The sequence below is a fragment of the Protopterus annectens genome, chromosome 2.part0 (genome assembly GCF_019279795.1).
Source record: "Protopterus annectens isolate FY-2018-M chromosome 2.part0, PAN1.0, whole genome shotgun sequence".
Lineage (NCBI taxonomy): Eukaryota > Metazoa > Chordata > Ceratodontiformes > Protopteridae > Protopterus > Protopterus annectens.
The window spans coordinates 966,445,555-966,464,623 of record NC_056728.1 but is presented as its reverse complement, the minus strand read 5'-3'; the positions used below and the strand labels follow the sequence as shown (position 1 = coordinate 966,464,623).

At 43.8% G+C, this 19,069-nt stretch overlaps 1 protein-coding gene across 1 annotated transcript in view; it reads left to right on the top strand.

The window, feature by feature from the left end:
- BMP2K (BMP2 inducible kinase) overlaps window positions 1-19,069 on the top strand; it is a gene marked incomplete in the record, with an annotated part of 1,991,334 nt that overhangs the window by 447,762 nt on the left and 1,524,503 nt on the right. Inside the window, 1 exon segment of the mRNA XM_044061221.1 lies at window positions 957-1,038. Within this exon segment, the coding sequence (XP_043917156.1) occupies window positions 957-1,038 (82 nt within the window).

The following is a 19,069-nucleotide window of genomic DNA, read 5'->3' as shown; positions in this document are numbered from 1 at the left end:
TACAGGCATTCCGCTGGACTGGGAGGTGAAGCAAGAATTGAATCACAGGGTGAGGCTCTCACTTTGCCAGTTATTTTGTGTTCTGCCCTCCAGGACCGGCCTTTGGTTAACTGGTGCCCTCCAACACCACCCGTTGCCCCCATCCTAGTCTAGCAGAAATGAGGTTGGTTTACAGAGTAGCTGAGGTTAATGTTTGTGACAAAGTGAGGAGTTTGGCATTCCATGAGGATCTCAGAGTGCAATGACTAGATTTCTTGGTTGTTTGGAGTCTGTTAAGATGGTCTGGGTGCCTGGATTTCCACTGGATGCCTACCACAGGAAGTAACCCAGGCATGGCTTAGTGGTAGGAATCCCTAATGGTCTGGGCAGATACAGGACATGTTCAAGGGACTGTATCTTTTAGTTTGAGTGGGGGCATGTGGAAATCTCACAGAATGGGCTGCAGACTGTTGTAGCTATAAGGAAGTTGGATCTACACTGCCGAGCTGATTACTGTACAATTGTCTGTAATGTAATTGTAAATTACTTCCTCCTTCTTTGTTTAGGAGTGTATTCAGGAACCTGTGCTCAGAGTACTTTCTGTACTAATCTGGTGTATGAGAATTTAGGTGATGTGTAGCCAAGGCATATGAGTGCTACAGATAACTTGCTCTGTTTTTTAATCTTCATTTCTCCTGAAGGCACTACATAGCTGCCTTTGATTTTGCCTACTGTACCAAGTGGCTTTGTTTAGGGGGGTGGCAGCTTTTCATTGCTGCTTTCTGATTTGCCATCTCTCCCTTTTCAGGTTTCAGTCAGTCTCGTACTTCGACATTTTTAGTACTGTACAGCACCATAATATAGCATCACTGGCCTTAGTAATGCCTTTCTAATACACTTGTCTACTGTCATAATAAATTAATTTTATTAAATTGTTTCACTGACTCATGGTCTGTGGTTTTATGTTTGTTTCATAGGTATACAACTCTCTCATACAGAGCTCCAGAAATGATTAACCTTTATGGAGGGAAGCCAATCTCAACTAAGGCTGACATATGGGTAAGGAAATTAAACATTTTAGTTTAATGTTTTATAGATGACTGTCTTATCAAAAAGTGGTTATGATTTATGATGCTACTGCAACATGTGTAATTGCAGAAAGTGTTATAAAAAAACACACACTTGGTATGCTGTAGTTCAGTGTCTTTTTTCTAAAGTAGAGTGTTAGAAGACGTTTTACTGGGTTCCAATTACCTTCTGCCAAGTGGAATAGTAACTTTAAAATTCGGTTGGGTACTTAGCATTGTGATGCACTAACATTTTGTTCATTTGCTATTAGTGGTCCTTAAGATGGCACAGCTCATTCACACACTGCCATAGATTGCTGTGTGGGAAAGGAAAGAAACCAAAGCTGTTTTTCTCTTGAGAGTCACAGAACAGGACACTTAAGGTTGATCATTTGTGAACTGAGGGGAACAGCAATTAACTAGATATTTTATTTCAGGGAAAAAAGAAAATAAATTTGGAGCTTTAAACAACAACAACAGCAGCAGCAGCTAGAAAAGCGGACTCAGACTCTGCCATTGATTGCTTTGTGGGAAAGTGACTGCAGCCTCCTCTAGACTGCTGCTTTTCATCCAAATAAACTGTGTGATCCCAGCCACTGATATTATTTTGCTAGACCTAGTGACCAAAAACCTGCAATATCTTTTCTTGTTAGGAAGTTTATTTAGATAGAATGTAAAATATTTATCCACATTGGTTACAGTTGCATATAGATGTCCTTCATGGATGCATCTGCAGTCATAACAAGTGGGTTGTCCTGTCGTCAGGCAGCCCTGCAGTCGGCCGGATTCCAAAGTCCGGGTCCGGCTTCGGCTGATGTCGCACTCCATCCGACGTCATCTCTGTTGGTCTTGGTATAAAGCATCAGCCGGCGCCATTTTCCTCAGTCTTTCTTGCCGCGTGGCAAGCAGAAGCTGTTCGCAAGTGCGGTCGGTCGGATCCAGAGATTACTTCTACGAATACTACCCGAAGACTTCTAAAGCTAAGTACCCGTTGGGGACTCTTTCTTGCCTCAGCCGATGTCAGAAAAAGTTAACAATTGTTTAACCTGTGGGAAACAAATACCTCATAAAGATTTCCACTCTTACTGTCTGCCTTGTTTAGGCCCAGCCCACGACGTAGCAGCCTGTTCGGCCTGTGCCTCTTTCAACCGACGAACACTTAGGCGTCGGTCGGAGTTTGCAGAACAGTTTTTCGGTTCTGATTTTGCGTACATTATGCCGTCGGATCCTCCGACTACCCCAAAAAGCAAAGATAAAGACCGACACTCGCGGTCCGCGGTTTCGGCGAAACCACGGTAAAGCAAACAGTGTCTCGGTTTCGGCGAAACCGAGAAAACTGCTCAAAGTACAGATGAACCTATTCTTACAACTGAGGCCCCTGCTACAACTCTTGAATCGACCTCAGAAATTTTACCCACTACGGTGGTTGACTTATCAGACACCATCCCTTGGATGTCTCTACCCCAGCACGTGGTGCTGCTAGGCCTCCAGCTGCCATGTCCATTAAGGCCTTCGCCAGGGCTAAAGCAGCCAAGACTACTAAAACAGTGCCTGTTAAACCCCCACATCCAGGCCCTCTTCTAGTTCTCAAATGCTTTCTTTGGCAGAAGATTTAATTTCTTTAATTAGAGGATCTCAATCTCACCCAGACAAGGCCTCTCAGCCCCCAGAGAAGAGACCTAGGGCAGAGCCCCCTGAGCCAGTGTCTTCTGATGATTCTGCTGATGAATCAGACATAACTGACCAGCCTGAGGCTCCCTTCTCCAATTTTGAAGATTCAGATGCTGAAGAATCCATTCCAGCTGCTTCCCCACCAGAAGAATTCTCCTTTGGGGAAACCTTGCATGCCATGCGAGAACAGTTCCAATGGCAGCAACAGGATTTTTCAGACTCCAGAAAAGACTTAGGACCTTTCTGCACCTCCCACAGCACAGGCCCTTAGCTATACCTCCTGTTCTCTCTGTGGTGGATGATGCTTTCAATGATGTTTGCTCCGCTCCAGATACTTTACCCCAGCCCCTGCCAAACCAGACAGATTTTACAGGGTGCCAGATACTCATCACCACCTTTACAAGGCCCCACTTGCAGACCCAGAAACTATATCCCAGGGTCCCAAGGCAGTAGCCGACCACAGCTAAAAACCCTATTCCTTCTGAAAGGGAAGCAAGGTCACTAGACAGATGGGGTAAAAGGTCTACACTTCAGCTACTCTTTCAGCTAGAGCTTTAAACTGTCAGTTTCACATGATACAATACCAAGAGTTTATGTTTGATCAGTTAACTAAAAAACTAACCACTGATGAATCTCTTGATAAGAAATATGTATTAGAGATGGTAAATAACATACAACAGGTTAGCAACCATTCCTTAAAATGTGGCTATGATGCACTGGAGGCTTCATTTAGATCAGCCATGACAGGCACAGTGATAAGAAGGCATGCATGGCTAAAGGAACAAGCTTTACCGGATCATGTTAAAGCTAAGTTGCTAGATGCTCCTATGGACAAGATAAGTTTGTTTGGTACACCTGCCCAGCAGGTTATGAAGAAAATGGAAGAAAAGGCAAAATCTGTTCAAACTGTTAAAGATTTCTTACAGGTTCAACCCCCAAGGTTTAGCAGGAACTGGCCTGCCAAAAATTGGTCCTTTCCTGACTCCACAAAATTTCAAAGGGGCAGGAATAGACGTTCCAGAGGCAGAAACCAATCCAGAGGAGGTGCCTACAGAGGACGACAGTGGCAAGGTAACAACAGAGGCACAGACACAGCCACTGCCACTACATCAGCACAACCACAGTGATTTAATCCTAAATCCGCCTACCAGGGAACAAATAGCAGCTCCTCTAGGCGGAAAGTTAACCTTATTTTCAAAGAACTGGCACTACATAACAAAAGACAAGTGGATTTTACAAACCATAGATCAAGGTTAGCGGTTTCACTTCCACACTTTACCAGTCAAAAGAGGAATGCCAAATCTACCTCCAAATCAAAAACAGAGGCTCAGATAATGGAGTTAGCAAACATGAGAGCTGTGGAAAGAGTGCCAACAGCAGAACAAGGAAAGGGTTCTACTCCAGACTATTCCTAGTTCCAAGAAAGGAAAAAGTTGGAGACCAATTCTCGACCTGTCCACCTTAAATACATACATCATTGTCCCAAAATTCAAAATGCTGACCCTACAGCAGCTTCTTCCCATGCTGGGCAAGGAGTCTTGGCTGGTAACTCTAGATCTCAAGGAGGCATACCTGCACGTCCCCATTCGACCAATCTGCAGAAGATACCTCAGATTTCTTGCAGGATCAGAGCACTATCAATTCTCAGCATTGCCCTTTGGCTTATCTACTGCCCAGAGTATTCACAAAATGCCTGGCATCAGTAATCGCCCATTGCAGACTACAGAATTCAAATTTACCCATACCTGGACGACTGCCTGCTACAAGGGGACAACAAAAGCAAGCTGACAACAGACTTACAAAGGGTCATTTACTTGCTACAAGGACTGGGATACACAGTCAATTTACAAAAGTCAAGGCTTTTACCATCCCAAACAAGGACATTCTTGGGCTGAATTGGACACAGTACAACAAATGGCATTCCTGACTACAGAAAAACAAAAAGAACTTCCTCTTTACTTCTTGGCACTAACAAAACTGAACAAGTTAACAGCAAGAAAAGTTCTGCAGACCTTGGGCTTCATGGCATCATGCATAATCTTGGTCCCATTTGCCAGACTACATATGAGGAAACTACAGTGGTACCTAAAGAATTTATGGTCCCAACACAGACACAGTCTAGAAACAGAAATCCCACTAATTCCATGCTTAAAACAGGAGTTCCTATGGTGGGCTCAGGCATGCCAGTCAAACCCAGGCCTACCCTTTCGCAGATGTCAACCAAGCCAGACCATCACAACAGGCGCTTCAGACCTAGGATGGGGCCCACATGCTGGACAAATGCGTGCAAGGATTGTGGACACAGGATCAACTTCACCTGCACATCAATCTAAAAGAAATGCTGGCAGTAAAACTGGCAATCCAAAAGTTCAAACCATTTCTCAAAGAGGGCCAGTTGATGATAAGGACAGACAACACCACAGTCATGTGGTACATCAACAAACAGGGAGGCACTCATTCATACCCCTATGCAGAATGACCTTGGAGCTGTGGACCCTGGCACTCAGCTACAACATTCAGTTACAGGCAATATTTGTACCGGGAAAGACAATACTCTAGCAGACATATTAAGCAGAACCACTTAGGATGCTCACGAATGGAAGCTGCACCGGACATCTTCAAGACCATCTCGAAGAAATGGGGAATGCCACAGATAGACCTATTCGCATCACCTCTCAATCACCAGCTCAAAAATTCTGCACAAGGACATTCCACCCACTAGCATGGAAAGTGGACTCACTCTCCTTCAACTGGAAAGGCCTAACAGCATATGCATTCCCACCTCTTCCTTTGATACACAAGGTACTACTAAAAATCAAGGAAGAATGTCCAAGGATAATCCTGATAGCTCCAAACTGGCCAAGACAACACTGGTACCCACTACTGAAGAGCATGTCTCGGAACAATATGTGGCCAATACCCTGATGCCTTTGATGTTAACTCAGAACAACTACAGCATCATACATCCAAACCTAAAACGCTGCAACTGACTGCATGGAACATCACATAGCAGCAGCTAATCCAGAACTTTCCCAAAGAGTTAAAGACATTATTCTTGAAGCACGCAGACCTTCAACAAGAAGGAACTATGCTGGAAAATGGAAAAGGTTTGTCATTTGGAGTACGGAAAGAGGAAAAGATGTGTCAAACATAGATATGCCTAACATTCTGGAGTATCTGGCGAACTTCTTCATTCAGGCCTGTCCTACTCCTCCATCAAGATACATGCATCAGCTATTTCAGCAGAATACAGCTTTGATCCACCTGTTTTTCGCACCCTTTGCTCAGGCAGTTCCTCAGAGGAATCAAGAATGTAAAACCTCCAAGGAAACCACCATTACCAGCTTGGGATTTAAACTTTGTGCTAGAAAAGTTGACACTATCACCCTTTGAACCAGCAGCAACAGCAGACCTACAACACCTGTCATGGAAAACTGCTTTCCTACTGGCAATTACTTCAGCAAGGAGGGTTTCAGAACTACAGGCCTTAATGGCAGTGCAACCCTTCCTAATCTTCCACCAAGATAGAGTGTCCATGAGGACTAATCCTACATTTATGCCCAAGGTGGTATCCAGAGTGTCTTTAAACCAGGCAATCCACCTACCTACCTTCTTTCCCAACCCACAAAACAGAAGGGAAAGAATACTGCATACCTTGGATGTACATAGACAGCTACGCTACTACTTGGACAGAACAAAAATAGCAGAAAGACTGACCAACTTTTTGTAGCCTATGCAACAGGAAGGGAAGGAAAAGCTATTTCCAAACAGACAATCTCCAAATGGATAGGAAATTGCATACGATACTGTTACTCCTTCCATGGAAAACCAATTCCACAGAACATAAGACCTCATTCTACAAGGGCAACAGCCACTACCACAGCCTTCTTACGAGGAGTGGCAACCAAAGACATTATTGAGGCGGCTACTTGGACCTCCGTGCATACATTTGCCAAGCATTATAATTTGCCTCTATATTCCAGATCCCGAGCAGGGTTTGCCACTGCTGTACTGCAAGGGATCCTAAACAGACCATAATCTACTTTTATCCTCCTCCCGTAGTTGGCTATGGTATTCTACCCACTTGTTATGACTGCAGATGCATCCATGAAGGACATAGTACAGTTTTGTACCTACCATAAATGTAGATGTCCGAACTGGATAGCATCTGCAGTCAGGATTACCCTCCCTCCTTCCCTCTGTGGTACTCCTAGGGTGTTTACCCTCCTAATAGCTAGCTGTTGGGGAGTCTTTTATGGTGTATTTGTTTGTATATATGTACATATATGCTTATTGTTGTGTTTACCTCTATCTATTTGGAAACATTGGCATCTATCCAAATTTTAGCCTGCAAGAGGGCTACTAGCATCTGGGGCAAGAAACACTGAGGAAAATGGCGTCGGCTGATGCTTTTATACCCGAAGACCAACAGAGATGACGTCGGATGGAGTGCGACATCAGCCGAAGCCGGACCCGGACTTTGGAATCCGTCCGACTGCAGGGCTGCCTGACGACAGGACAACCCACTTGTTATGACTGCAGATGCTATCCAGTTCGGACATCTACATTTATGGTAGGTACAAAACTGTACTTTATATTTCATCAATATTAGCCAGCTAATACCTTTATTACCTGGTCCTTGCTGTGTACACATTTCCAACATCTACCTCAGTTTAATTTAATAAATAGTGACTCTGTTTTAATATTATGTTTTTCTTTTTTTTTAACTTTCCTTTGTATTACTCTCTACTGAAAGTGTGTAGCTTATCATAAACTTAACTTCATAAGCTGCCCAAACTGATTGTTTTTCTCATTGCCTGGATCACAAGGATGGCTTCTTTTGCTCCCCTGTCATACCCCCAATTCCACCCACCCTACCCTGCACTAAGTTTATAATCTCTTATCTTGGCTTACTCACCAATTCCAACCAATCACAATATCCTTTACCTCCAACAAATCACAATATCTCTCTTCTGCTGTACCCTCCCCATCATCCAGCCCACACTTTCAACTAGTAATCTCCCCACTGCCTTCTGTTTTTCTCCTGTACCTACCTCCAACATAAAAAAACTCTTAACTAAACTTAAACCCACCAAATTAGCAGCAGACAACCTCCCAAGTGAATACCTACAAATTGCAGCTGATGCTCTGGCCTAGTTTCCACACTCTGGAAATTATCACATATAATTCCCCTCCACAAAGGTGGACCCTGTACAGAACTAACCAGTTACCGCCCCATAGCTATTCTCTCTCCACTCTCCAAAATACTAGAGAGATGCATACACTCTCAGGTCTCAGACTACCTCCTTACTAACAACCTCCTTTCCAATACTCAGCATGGTTTCCGACCAAACCATAGCACCACCACTGCCTTACTGTCCTTTACTAACACTATCCTTCAGCATAAAAACAATGGCTATCTTTCCTCTGCTACTTTCCTAGACCTATCTAAAGCATTTGACATGGTCCCACACAACTTATCTCTGTCCTCAATAACCTATCCTTCTCACAATCAGTCACCAACTAGTTTCAGAGTTACCTGTCTGACCGCCAGCAATCCGTTGTATGGCAGAATGACATATCTCCCCAACTACCTGTCTCCATAGGGGTTCCCCAAGGATCCATCCTTGGACCCCTACTCTTCTCTGTTTTCACCAATAATCTAGCCTCTGCCACCAAACATGGCACACTCATACAATGCGCAGATGATTCAGCCATCATCTGCTCAGCCCAGTCCCTACCCAAACTGCAAAAAGTCACACAGGAAGCCTTTTCCTCTGTTGAAACCTGGTTATCCGATGCCCAATTAATACTCAACCCAAACAAAACTAAACTACCCGTCTTCCAACCCACCAAACCTACTCAATACATCTCTCACTTTAACATCACAGTAGAAGACAACACCACTATATACCCAACTGAACACACCAAATTGCTAGGAGTGGAAGTAGACAATAAACTAAAATTTGACATTCACATATCCATGACCATAAAAAAAGTCCAAAAAAAACTAGGAGCACTATACATAAATAAGCAACTTCTCACCGAAGCAGCAAAGATTTCAGTAGCAAATTCCCACCTTATCACCACCCTACTTTATGCCTCTCCAATATATACCAACCTAAGGCAATGCGATCTAAACAAGCTAGAGATCTGCTACAACAAAATCGCCAAATTCGCCACAGGGGCATCCTACCATAGTCACCACTGTCTCTCACTTGCTGAACTGGGCTGGCTTGAACTCCCTCACCTCCTTCAGTGGTATCAACTCTCACTCGCCCACAAACTAGTAAACCATCCACTAAATGTCCCATCCCTCCAGAATCTACCCCAACCCTATCGCACCATTAGACCACTAAGATCCAGCAACAAAAATCACTTGCAGATCACTAAAGCCAATAACTCTGCTGGTGAAGCACTATTCTCTTGCACCATAGCCAAATTATGGAACTCCCTCCCACCCACAATTACCTCCATACCATCATGCACCCACTTCAGATCTTTACTAAAAGCGCATCTAAAAACATGCTGGCTGTGTCCTTCCAACTCCCACTCTAATATCATCCACCCCATCCAACCACTACCTTTCTTTCCACTCCACTAACTACCTTGATTATAGCAAGCTCAGATGCTCATAAGCCAGTACTTATTATACAGCAGGAACTTCTTCTTGTAACGTTTGTTAATGTCTGTTATGCACTTCACAGATAAAGATTCTAGTTGTCTACTGATGTACTATGTTCTTCATCTGTAAATATGTTGTAAGTAATTGCTATGTAAATTGTTAATCGCTATGTAATCCGATGTAACTACTATCTGTTTATTTTAACTGTGGAGCTTTTCTCCCCGGGCCTCCGCTGAAAATGGACCTACATCCAGTCAGACACTCCCGGTCAACAAATATAAATAAATAAATAAAATAATTTACACTGAATAGTTTCTTTACTTTTTCCACTGGAAATACTTCTCTAATACACCAGCTGTATCTACTCCTCCATATACATACTCATTTAACTTTACATAACCTTCATTGACCCATCCCATCCCCCAATTCACAGTACTCACATTCTCTGCCCTTTAGAGTACTCGCCTATAGCTACTTCTACATTCCTAAAATCTTCCATCTTCTCTAACCTTTTTCCATAAACTTCTCCTATAACATAATGCTTCCCCCAAAGTTATTATTCCATCACTCCAAGCAATATATGCTCATCTTCCCTGCACCACTTTCCTCATAATAAGCATTTTTCCCCTCTACCTCACATGAATTCCCCACACAGTACACTCACATACATTTTAACATGGTCCCCAACCTTCTAATACTTACCAACATTAAACTATTCAAAAATAAATATCTCACCTCTCACACATCACCTAGCACTTCCAAACAAAAAAGTGCCTCTACAGCCAACATCTTTACTTGCTAAAGTTAACACTATCAGGTGATATTCTTTCCAACCCAAGACCCCAGTGCAAACATCTCTTCACTCTCACTGCTCCACTTTAAAAATACAACAGGACTGCTCCTGTTCTTGCCAACCTCAGAAGTACCTGTAACAAATTGGCTGAGATACTTGTAGTTATTGTACATCACCTACCTGACATTATCATACTTAAACATGGCTAAAGCATGAAATTTGTGATGAGGATGTTGTTCCACCATCCTAAAATATCCTCAGACTTAAAAGAAAAAAAGCAGATGGAGTGGCTATAACAAGCATATAAACCTCTTCATTAATCCAGTTACCCTTCCCCATCTGTTAGTAATGCAGAATTTTAGGTGCATGTAAATGCATTGAAGGCAATTTCAGTGAATGCAAAGAAACCAAAGCCAGTTTGCCAAAACCTCCTTCAGCAAAAGTGGAGATTGCCTTTTTGTGCACTGTTGTGGACCTCATAGTTTGTATATATAATTTGTGTGTGTGTGTGTGTGTGTGTGTGTGTGTGTGTGTGTGTGTGTGTGTGTGTGTGTGTGTCCCTCTCCATATGGGGGTTGCAAGTGTGTGGATGGTGCCCCTCCATATGGCAGTGCAGGGAGGGTTTGCCCCTGCAAAAAAATTATTTCAGTGCTCTCTGAAGGTGGTTTCAACTAAATGGTTTTGGTTTATTTGCATTTGTTGAAAACCTCCTTTAATGGATTAACTTGACCCCCAGAAATATGTTATCACTTAAAATAATTAAACATAATATCTAACCATAACAGGAGTTTACATCCTTTCAGACAAAAACAGTGACATTGCAGAAGTCGTCTTAGTTTCCACCAATATTTCCCAAGAAACTCTAATTTTGGAGGACTTTCAGCATTGGCTGGCTGTCAGGAAAAAAATGATTCCACCACCAATAACATTAGTTTATGTGGTTTGCGTCAACTCTTACATGCCCCAACTGTATACAGTAAAAATTGTAATAGACAAAGTATTCTAGACTGGATTCTTGTGAACACCCTAGCCAGAATTACTTCAGGTTCCCTCCCTGAAAACTTAGTGACCATCTGCACACTTTTACTGTAAGAAGTCTTACATGCATCCCAAAAAATTCATCACTACAGCCTTACACATCATTTAACATCATCATTGTTACAAAAACATGTGTCTGGAGAGTTTCTCCCCAGGCCTCCGCTGAAAATTGGCTTGGTTGCAAGTCGGACTTTCCCGGTTAACAAATGTTAAATAAATAAATTAACCAACTTTCATACGGGCATCTTTACTGCTACTGTGAAATCTGTCCAATAGAAGCAATTAAAAACTCTACAACTTGATGAAGCTGTGGTTCTGTTTACTAATTTTTGTAAAAAAGTTGCTGTTGTGTATTTTTAGCATACCTGGTTCTATGCTTTTGTGCCTAGCGCCTCAGCAGTAACAGTGTTGGGCTTATAGCAAATTCTTTGCATTTTTATCACTGCAGACTAGCATTTAGAATAAGTGTCTGTTTTTGTAACAGTATGTTAACTCGCCAGGAGCCTGAAGTCTTAAGGTTTATAGTACAGTAAAGGCAGTGTTGTGGTTCTCCTTAGTTCTGTCTCAGTTAGTCTCATATCACTTGCAGTTTTATATAATTATTTATTGCATTTATCTGCATTTTAAGACTGTAAAGTGCATATGTGTTCCCATATCCTTGCTGCTGGATTAATTACTTTAAAAATAGCTGTTAAACTGTGTCTTAATTGGTTGTTGAATTTGTTTCTGTTAGCTTTTCACTTTTCACTAACCTTTGTATGTTATTACATTAAGAAGACTTTGGATTACTCCTCTACTGGCAGTAGGGGTTAGCCTGATCTGTCCAAGTTGGGATACGCTCAGGAAGGCCTAAAGTGAAGTTGTTTAATTGGCTAAAGCACTGTTGACAATTAACAGCAGCTTGTATAGATGGAGGCACTTAGAAACAAACATTTCCATATAAAACTACCTCTGTTGCGAAGAGCGACTAGTTTGTGTACTAAGGAACACTGCCACATGCATGTACTCCTACATAGCCTCGCTTTTGCTTCTAGCCTCAAAAGCACCCAAGTTAACCAGGTATTAATCCCTGTTGTACCACACCATTGTAGTCCACCTAAAAGGATCTGACATCATGGATATGCACTTTCCCAATTTCTCCATCACCAGGATATGGGCATCCTGAGACGATGTAGCAATTCTTTCATGTTCACTGACAACCAACTAATCCTTTGAGAAACCGATGCAGGCACAGGAGGCAAGACATTTGCATACAAAAATTCTAAATAACAATCAGGTTGTTGGTAACACACACACACTATACTCACCATGCATGATATGCACCCAAAACAGACCAACATATGCTGAGACACTAAATAAACAATCTTCCTAAACCCCAAAGACCTCCTAGACACTGAATCTGCATCAGTTATCCTCGACAAACTCCAAAGTACTGTATCAAAACAGTCCCAACACCAGACATACAACAGAGAGCTCATGGAGCTTCAACTGCAAAGCCCATGAGGTGAACCAACGCACTACCTAGTACTTTAGTCATAGGACACGGCATTGTGAGACATACAGATATCCCACTCATCTGGATGAACAAGGAGAAAATCACTGTCAGTTGTCTGTCAGGGGCCAGGATCCACCAAATCACTCATGCACGCAGGTCACCGAACAACAAATACCAGGATTACTCCATCGTAGTCCATGTGGGTTTAAATGACTTGAGATGTACCTCCCTGGATTGTATGAAGAGAGAGAAATTATAGAGCTCTCAGGCCATGATGTTCTTCATGTTTCACTGTTGCAGTCATTACATTTGGGTAATCTGCTTGCAGGTTGCCCTCAGTCGGCCTGATTAACAAAGTCTTGGGTCCTGCATCAGTTGCTGTCCCTTCTTCCATGACGTCAGGTCGTCAGGGGTATAAAACATGCAGTCGACACCATTACATCAGTCTTTCTTGCCGTGCGGTGCCCGGAGCAGAAGCAGTTTGCAAGTGCCGGTCGGCCGACTCCTGAAATTTTCAATCTGAAGTAGTTGACTTCATTCATTCTGCACATATGGGATACGGATCCGATTCGGATCCGAGCCGGGAAAAACATTTCAAGCATCAAAATAGAATACTGCCACAGCAACCAAGTGAAACGAAAATAGCCACAAAATCAAATGAACATTTAGTGCTTTCTTCCACTTTATTTTCACATGGACTTCTTCAGAAAAACCAGGACGCCTCCCTACATCCTGGTTTTATACTTGTACAGGAAATGATGTTATTATTTAATAACAATGATGTTACACGTTATATTTTAAAGTGAAGAATCATATGAATGAATTTCATAAAATTTATCGAAATATGTTTATCTTAAAACATTTCATTGTTTTAAAAATGTATAGTAATTACAGTATGACCATTGTCAATAAAACATAATCTTAAAATCTATTTTAACTCGTGTATTCAAACATTATTTTGTGTGTTGAAACATATATTCAATTATAATTACAGTTGCTTTAAAATCACTGATTAGACATTTGAAACAATACATTGAAATATTGTTAGTTGTTTATTTATTTATTTGAATCACAAGTTCTCCAATTGATCTTGTTTAATCTATTTTTATAGATAAGTGTAGGGAATGTTTATTTGATGACTCTATACTTCCTCGCCAAAAAGCGAATTAGTATACATGATATTCAATAATATACATTCTCCCATAACTAGACCCCCAGATCTCCCATGGGAAGTGGGTGCACCCATGTGAACCTGTGCACTAATGTTTGTACACTTGAGCCCTCCCATGTGACTGGTGCTACCACTAGTGATGTTATGAGCAGGAGAGCCTGGGGCGTGTGACCTCACACCTCAAAGTACACAACGACATACACACTGTTGGAAACAGAAACCCTAGGAGTGGACTCTCCACCACAAGTCCACTGCCACCTACCCACGGACCCACCGACTCTTATACATGCATCCCCTTTTTGATCCACAGAACAACACTTCACGTACCCATTGGTCACTAATAGTGTTATACACAGAGAACACACATTTCTAACATTAGGGTTCTCTGAGAGTGTGTGGGAGCTCAAATTGAACATACACACACTTGACAGTATGCATCAGTGGAATTTGGGATTTGGTCCTGGTGCGTGGGTAGGTTTTCCCAACCGCGCATCTTTGTTTGGGCCAATAGATGGATGCATGTATAAGAGAGTCGGTGGGTCCGTGGGCAGGTGGCAGTATGTATATTATTGAATATCATGTATACTAATTCGCTTTTTGGCGAGGAAGTATAGAGTCATCAAATAAACATTCCCTACACTTATCTATAAAAATAGATTAAACAAGATCAATTGGAGAACTTGTGATTCAAATAAATAAATAAACAACTAACAATATTTCAATGTATTGTTTCAAATGTCTAATCAGTGATTTTAAAGCAACTGTAATTATAATTGAATATATGTTTCAACACACAAAATAATGTTTGAATACACGAGTTAAAATAGAGACAGTCGGGGGCACACACCGGATTGGAGTCCATAACATAACATCGGACCGCTAACAATCACATATCCAAATCCAATATCGATATTTGATTCCTTTCTTCCTTCCATGAAGTCCCTCCCAGAAGTCCTCCCAGACGGTCAAAGGGAGGCGCTTTGGCAGAAATTGGCCCATCTGCTAGAGAAAAGAGCCATACAGCACGTTCCCTCAGACCAGATCGGATAACTAAGACCAATCCTCCTCTCTTCTGAATCTGGCAGTCCCCAAAAAAAAAAGAAATGGTCACTCTACAATCCATTTCCTCCTCTTCTGGGGAGAATGGATGTGATGTGCTCGAGATCTCTCATGACAGCGTACTACCACATCCTAATGGACAGCAGACGCAGGAGTTTTCTCCTCCGCCGCTGGGAGCCCAGTCACACCAGTTCCGGGTCCTTCCCTTTGGTCTCACCACAGCCCCAGCAGAATAAATCTGCAGCGCGTGGGCCATTCTCCATTCTTTCTTGTTCCAGCAGCGAGTTGGTCCTGAGGGGCTCTAGGGTCCATGGCTCACGCCGATAGCATGTTAGAGATGAGAGCAGTGCTGCTGGCTTAGCTGTAGCACTTCAGGACTTTTCTTCCTTGGGAACAATGCGATTCAAATCGACAATATGTCTGTTGTCTGGTACATCAGTCGAGGCCAGGAGATGGGCAATCTCCTGCAATCTCCACCAATCAGCGCGGCAGCACCGGGGTCGTGGTCAATCCTAGGGACAAGCCGACAGCATCCATTCTGACCCACCCCTTAAGAGTCTCTCCTCAATTGTCATAGCAGGCGCATATTCGCACGGTGGGAACCCCTTCATGCGATCTTTTGCTTCTCCCTCAAACACCAAGGCAGTTTTTAGATCTGGCCTCTCCTCCGGTCAATCTCGGTGAATCCTGGATTCTAGATCCTATTCCGGGATCTGATATCCATCCCATCCCATTCCTCCTCCGAACCTGGACAGCCTGAAGCTAGTTCCTTAAGGACTCCGACCTTTCTTTTCTTCTTAGTAAATGCTTTTTGTGTGGTGCTCATAAACCATCCACTAGAAAGGTTTTTACCAAGCAAATGGAGCTCTGTTCTGTGTGGCGAGGGGGCAAGGCCTAGATCCCTTCTTCTTACAAGACAGCCTTTTTTTAGCCATTACATCAGCCAAAGAGAGAGTTGAACTTCAAGGAAAACAAAAGGTGAATATAGGCTACACTACTAGATGTTCACAGGCAACTAAGATTTTCCTTGATGCGCCCAGATTCAGGTAGCTGGGGACTCTGTCCCTGGCCTTCTCCTGCTTCTTGTTTATTACTTTTTTTGGTATTATTGTTATTGCTGCTTTGGCAACCTCGATCTGAGGTCATGAGGCAGAGCAGGCATGTGAGAGGGAGGAGCTGAGAGCTTGGATCCATCCCTACAGGTTGCAGACAAATGAATACACCTACTCAGATGGAACGTTATGGTGAGTACATAACTTCTAATTTTAAGATTATGTTTTATTGACAATGGTCATACTGTAATTACTATACATTTTTTAAAACAATGAAATGTTTTAAGATAAACATATTTCGATAAATGAAATTCATTCATATGGTTCTTCACTTTAAAATATAACGTGTAACATCATTGTTATTAAATAATAACATCATTTCCTGTACAACAAGTATAAAACCAGGATGTAGGGGAGGGGTCCTGGTTTTTCTGAAGTCCATGTGAAAATAAAGTGGAAGAAAGCGCTAAATGTTCATTTGATTTTGTGGCTATTTTCGTTTCACTTGGTTGCTGTGGCAGTATTCTATTTTGTTTCAGTTCATTTCGGGCAACCGAAGGAGTTCTGGGGTTTGTTTCATTTCAAGCATCAGCTCCGAGCTCCATGCTCCTTCCCTACCTATATTACCACACTTCCGCCTATCTATCCCCAGATCTCGTTTGCTGCTCTATGAGTCAGCATCGTGGTCTCTGAGCTCTTAGCTAGGTGGTAAGGTTTTTGGTACTTTTTGCTATTTTGGTGAGTGTGAATTCCTTCCCCTTTTCCTCCCTTACATCGTGTTGGTCGTCGTGTTGTATTAAAAAAAAAAAAGAAAAAAAAGGGGGGGTTTAGTTGTATTCTCTAGTGGTGGTTTTGTGTTCTGATTCCTGCCTAGGCCCATCCCGGTTTAGTGTGTGTGCGTGTGGTCTGTTTACGGCTTTTTCTGTCATTGTTATGGCTGAACAGACTAGGTGCACAGAGTGTGGTCATAAGCTTTTTCCAGCTGATGGCCACACTCTGTGGTTCTATGTTTAGGGGTCGCCCATCTGTCAGTATCCTGTGACATTTGTTCGGGGTTTAACCCAAGGGCATTGAAGGATCATCGGGCTAAGTTTGTGGCCAAAGGCTTGCTACCTGCTTCTGCCCTGGAGTCTGCCTCTGTTTCCTCTCCAGCCAGTGACTCTGTGCAGGCAGGGACTCAACCTCCCACCAGGCCTGCTTCTTCAGAGTCATCCCAGAGAGGTAGGGACAAAAGGGAGAAAGAGAGGCGCCATAAAGAGAGAGACAGGCCCAGGAAAAGATCTCCGGATAGGGAGTCTTTTTCCAGTCCCTCCGCTAAGATATCTAGATCTCGTTCTCCTTGGCTCCGCTGTCCCTGTTTCTCACCGGAGCCGAGGCACTCACCTCTGATCTGACCCAGACCCGAGTCGGTCGCTTCCTCTAGATCGACTCGGAGTTTATACGAACTTGATATGGACAGGCTGATGAGGAGGTTCATCCATTACCAGATTCAGATGGGGGTCTTACCAGGACCCTCTCCCATTGGTGAGGGATCTTCTTCTGCTACTACGTTCCACCCTATTGCTCCTTCCCCGATCCGACCCGATGCTTCGGGGTTTTCGGGTCCGAGACAATGGTTTTCGTTTCCTCAACGCCGGCCGTCACCTTGAGTTCCTCTAATCCGATCTCAGATCCAGGGGACTCTCGGAGCCGTGGTCGGGGAGTCGAACCCGAGAGTTGGGATCTCGTTCTTTCGGATCTCACCCTCTGCGCCCGGACTTCCCCGCAGTCGGCTCCAGTTCCAGCTTCAGTGCCGGGGAGAGCCTCTTTCTTACATTCCACAGAGGCGTGCTCTCCATTGGCATTCGGGGCAGTGGAAAGGGTCCTCTCCCAGGGGTTGAGACCACAGCTGACATCCTCGGATCTGGCCCAGACCCCCCTGAGTTTGGATTCTGCTCCCATTGCCCTGTCTCAGGGACAGCCCGTGCAAAGGCAGCCCCAGGTCGTTCCCTACAGGGAACCCCCGGAGGCTTATGAATCCTCTCCAGAGAGTCGCACTGGAGAGGAACCTCGTAAGCGTAGTTGCAAGAGGAGGCACTTGGACTCCTCTGAGTCCATTACCACTGATATGGACTTGGATGAAGGAGAGGGTTCCCCCAGATCACCTCCCGAGGACGTCTCATTTGGAGACATTATGGAGATCCTCCGCTAAAGAGGAGTTGGTCAGCTCCCAAACCCTCTGCGGATGAGTCTGTATTCCTGGATGCCTTTGGCGCGGGCCCATCTACTTCCTGGGTCTCCCCACCAGCTGACCCTTTGGTGGACCTCATCACCACTAGGCTTGGAAGGATCCTGACACCGCAGAGCCTATCCCCAAAAGGCCAGACAAAATTCTTTCCCCACCATCGGACAGGCAAGCATGGTCCAAGGGAGCCACGGTAGATGCTTTGGTGGTTGCAGCTGCCACAAGGAAGGAACTAGCACAGGAAAGTTCCTCGGTTCATCCACCGGACAAGGAGTCCAGGTCGATGGATCATTTTGGGAAGCACATATACTCGTCAGTGACATTTTTCTATTCGTGCGCTGAATTACTTTTCACATGTCATTCGACTGCAGCGAGACCTTATATCAGAGCTGAGTCACCCCCGGAATCTCTGTTGCAGCAGGGCAAGCAGTCCTTTACTACCAAGATGACTACATTGAAATCGGTGACTAATACCTCTATGCGTCTCCTCTATCATGCCACGGAGGGTGCCGCTAATGCTGCAGGTACAGGCATTGCTTTGAGGCGACACGCCTGGATCAGGCTGTGTCAATTTGCGGACCCCCTTAAGGCGTCTTTCAACGCCCCATTCGATGGATCATCCCTCTTTGGGAAGACCGTACGTGACACACTAACTCAGAGTGAGAAGGACAGAAAGACTTTGTCTGCCGTCGGAATCCGCTTCTCTAACCCCCAGAGGTCCTATTCCAGGAACCAAAAGGGGCAAAAGAAGATGTGGTTCTGGAAATCACAGTTCTTTCATGACACTCAGGAGTATTCGTGCCCCAGAGGCCGAGGGGGACAAGACTGACGCCGCCCCAGGGGCAGAGGGGATCCGAGAAACTTCCTTTTTCTGACAGACCTGCTCAACAACCCT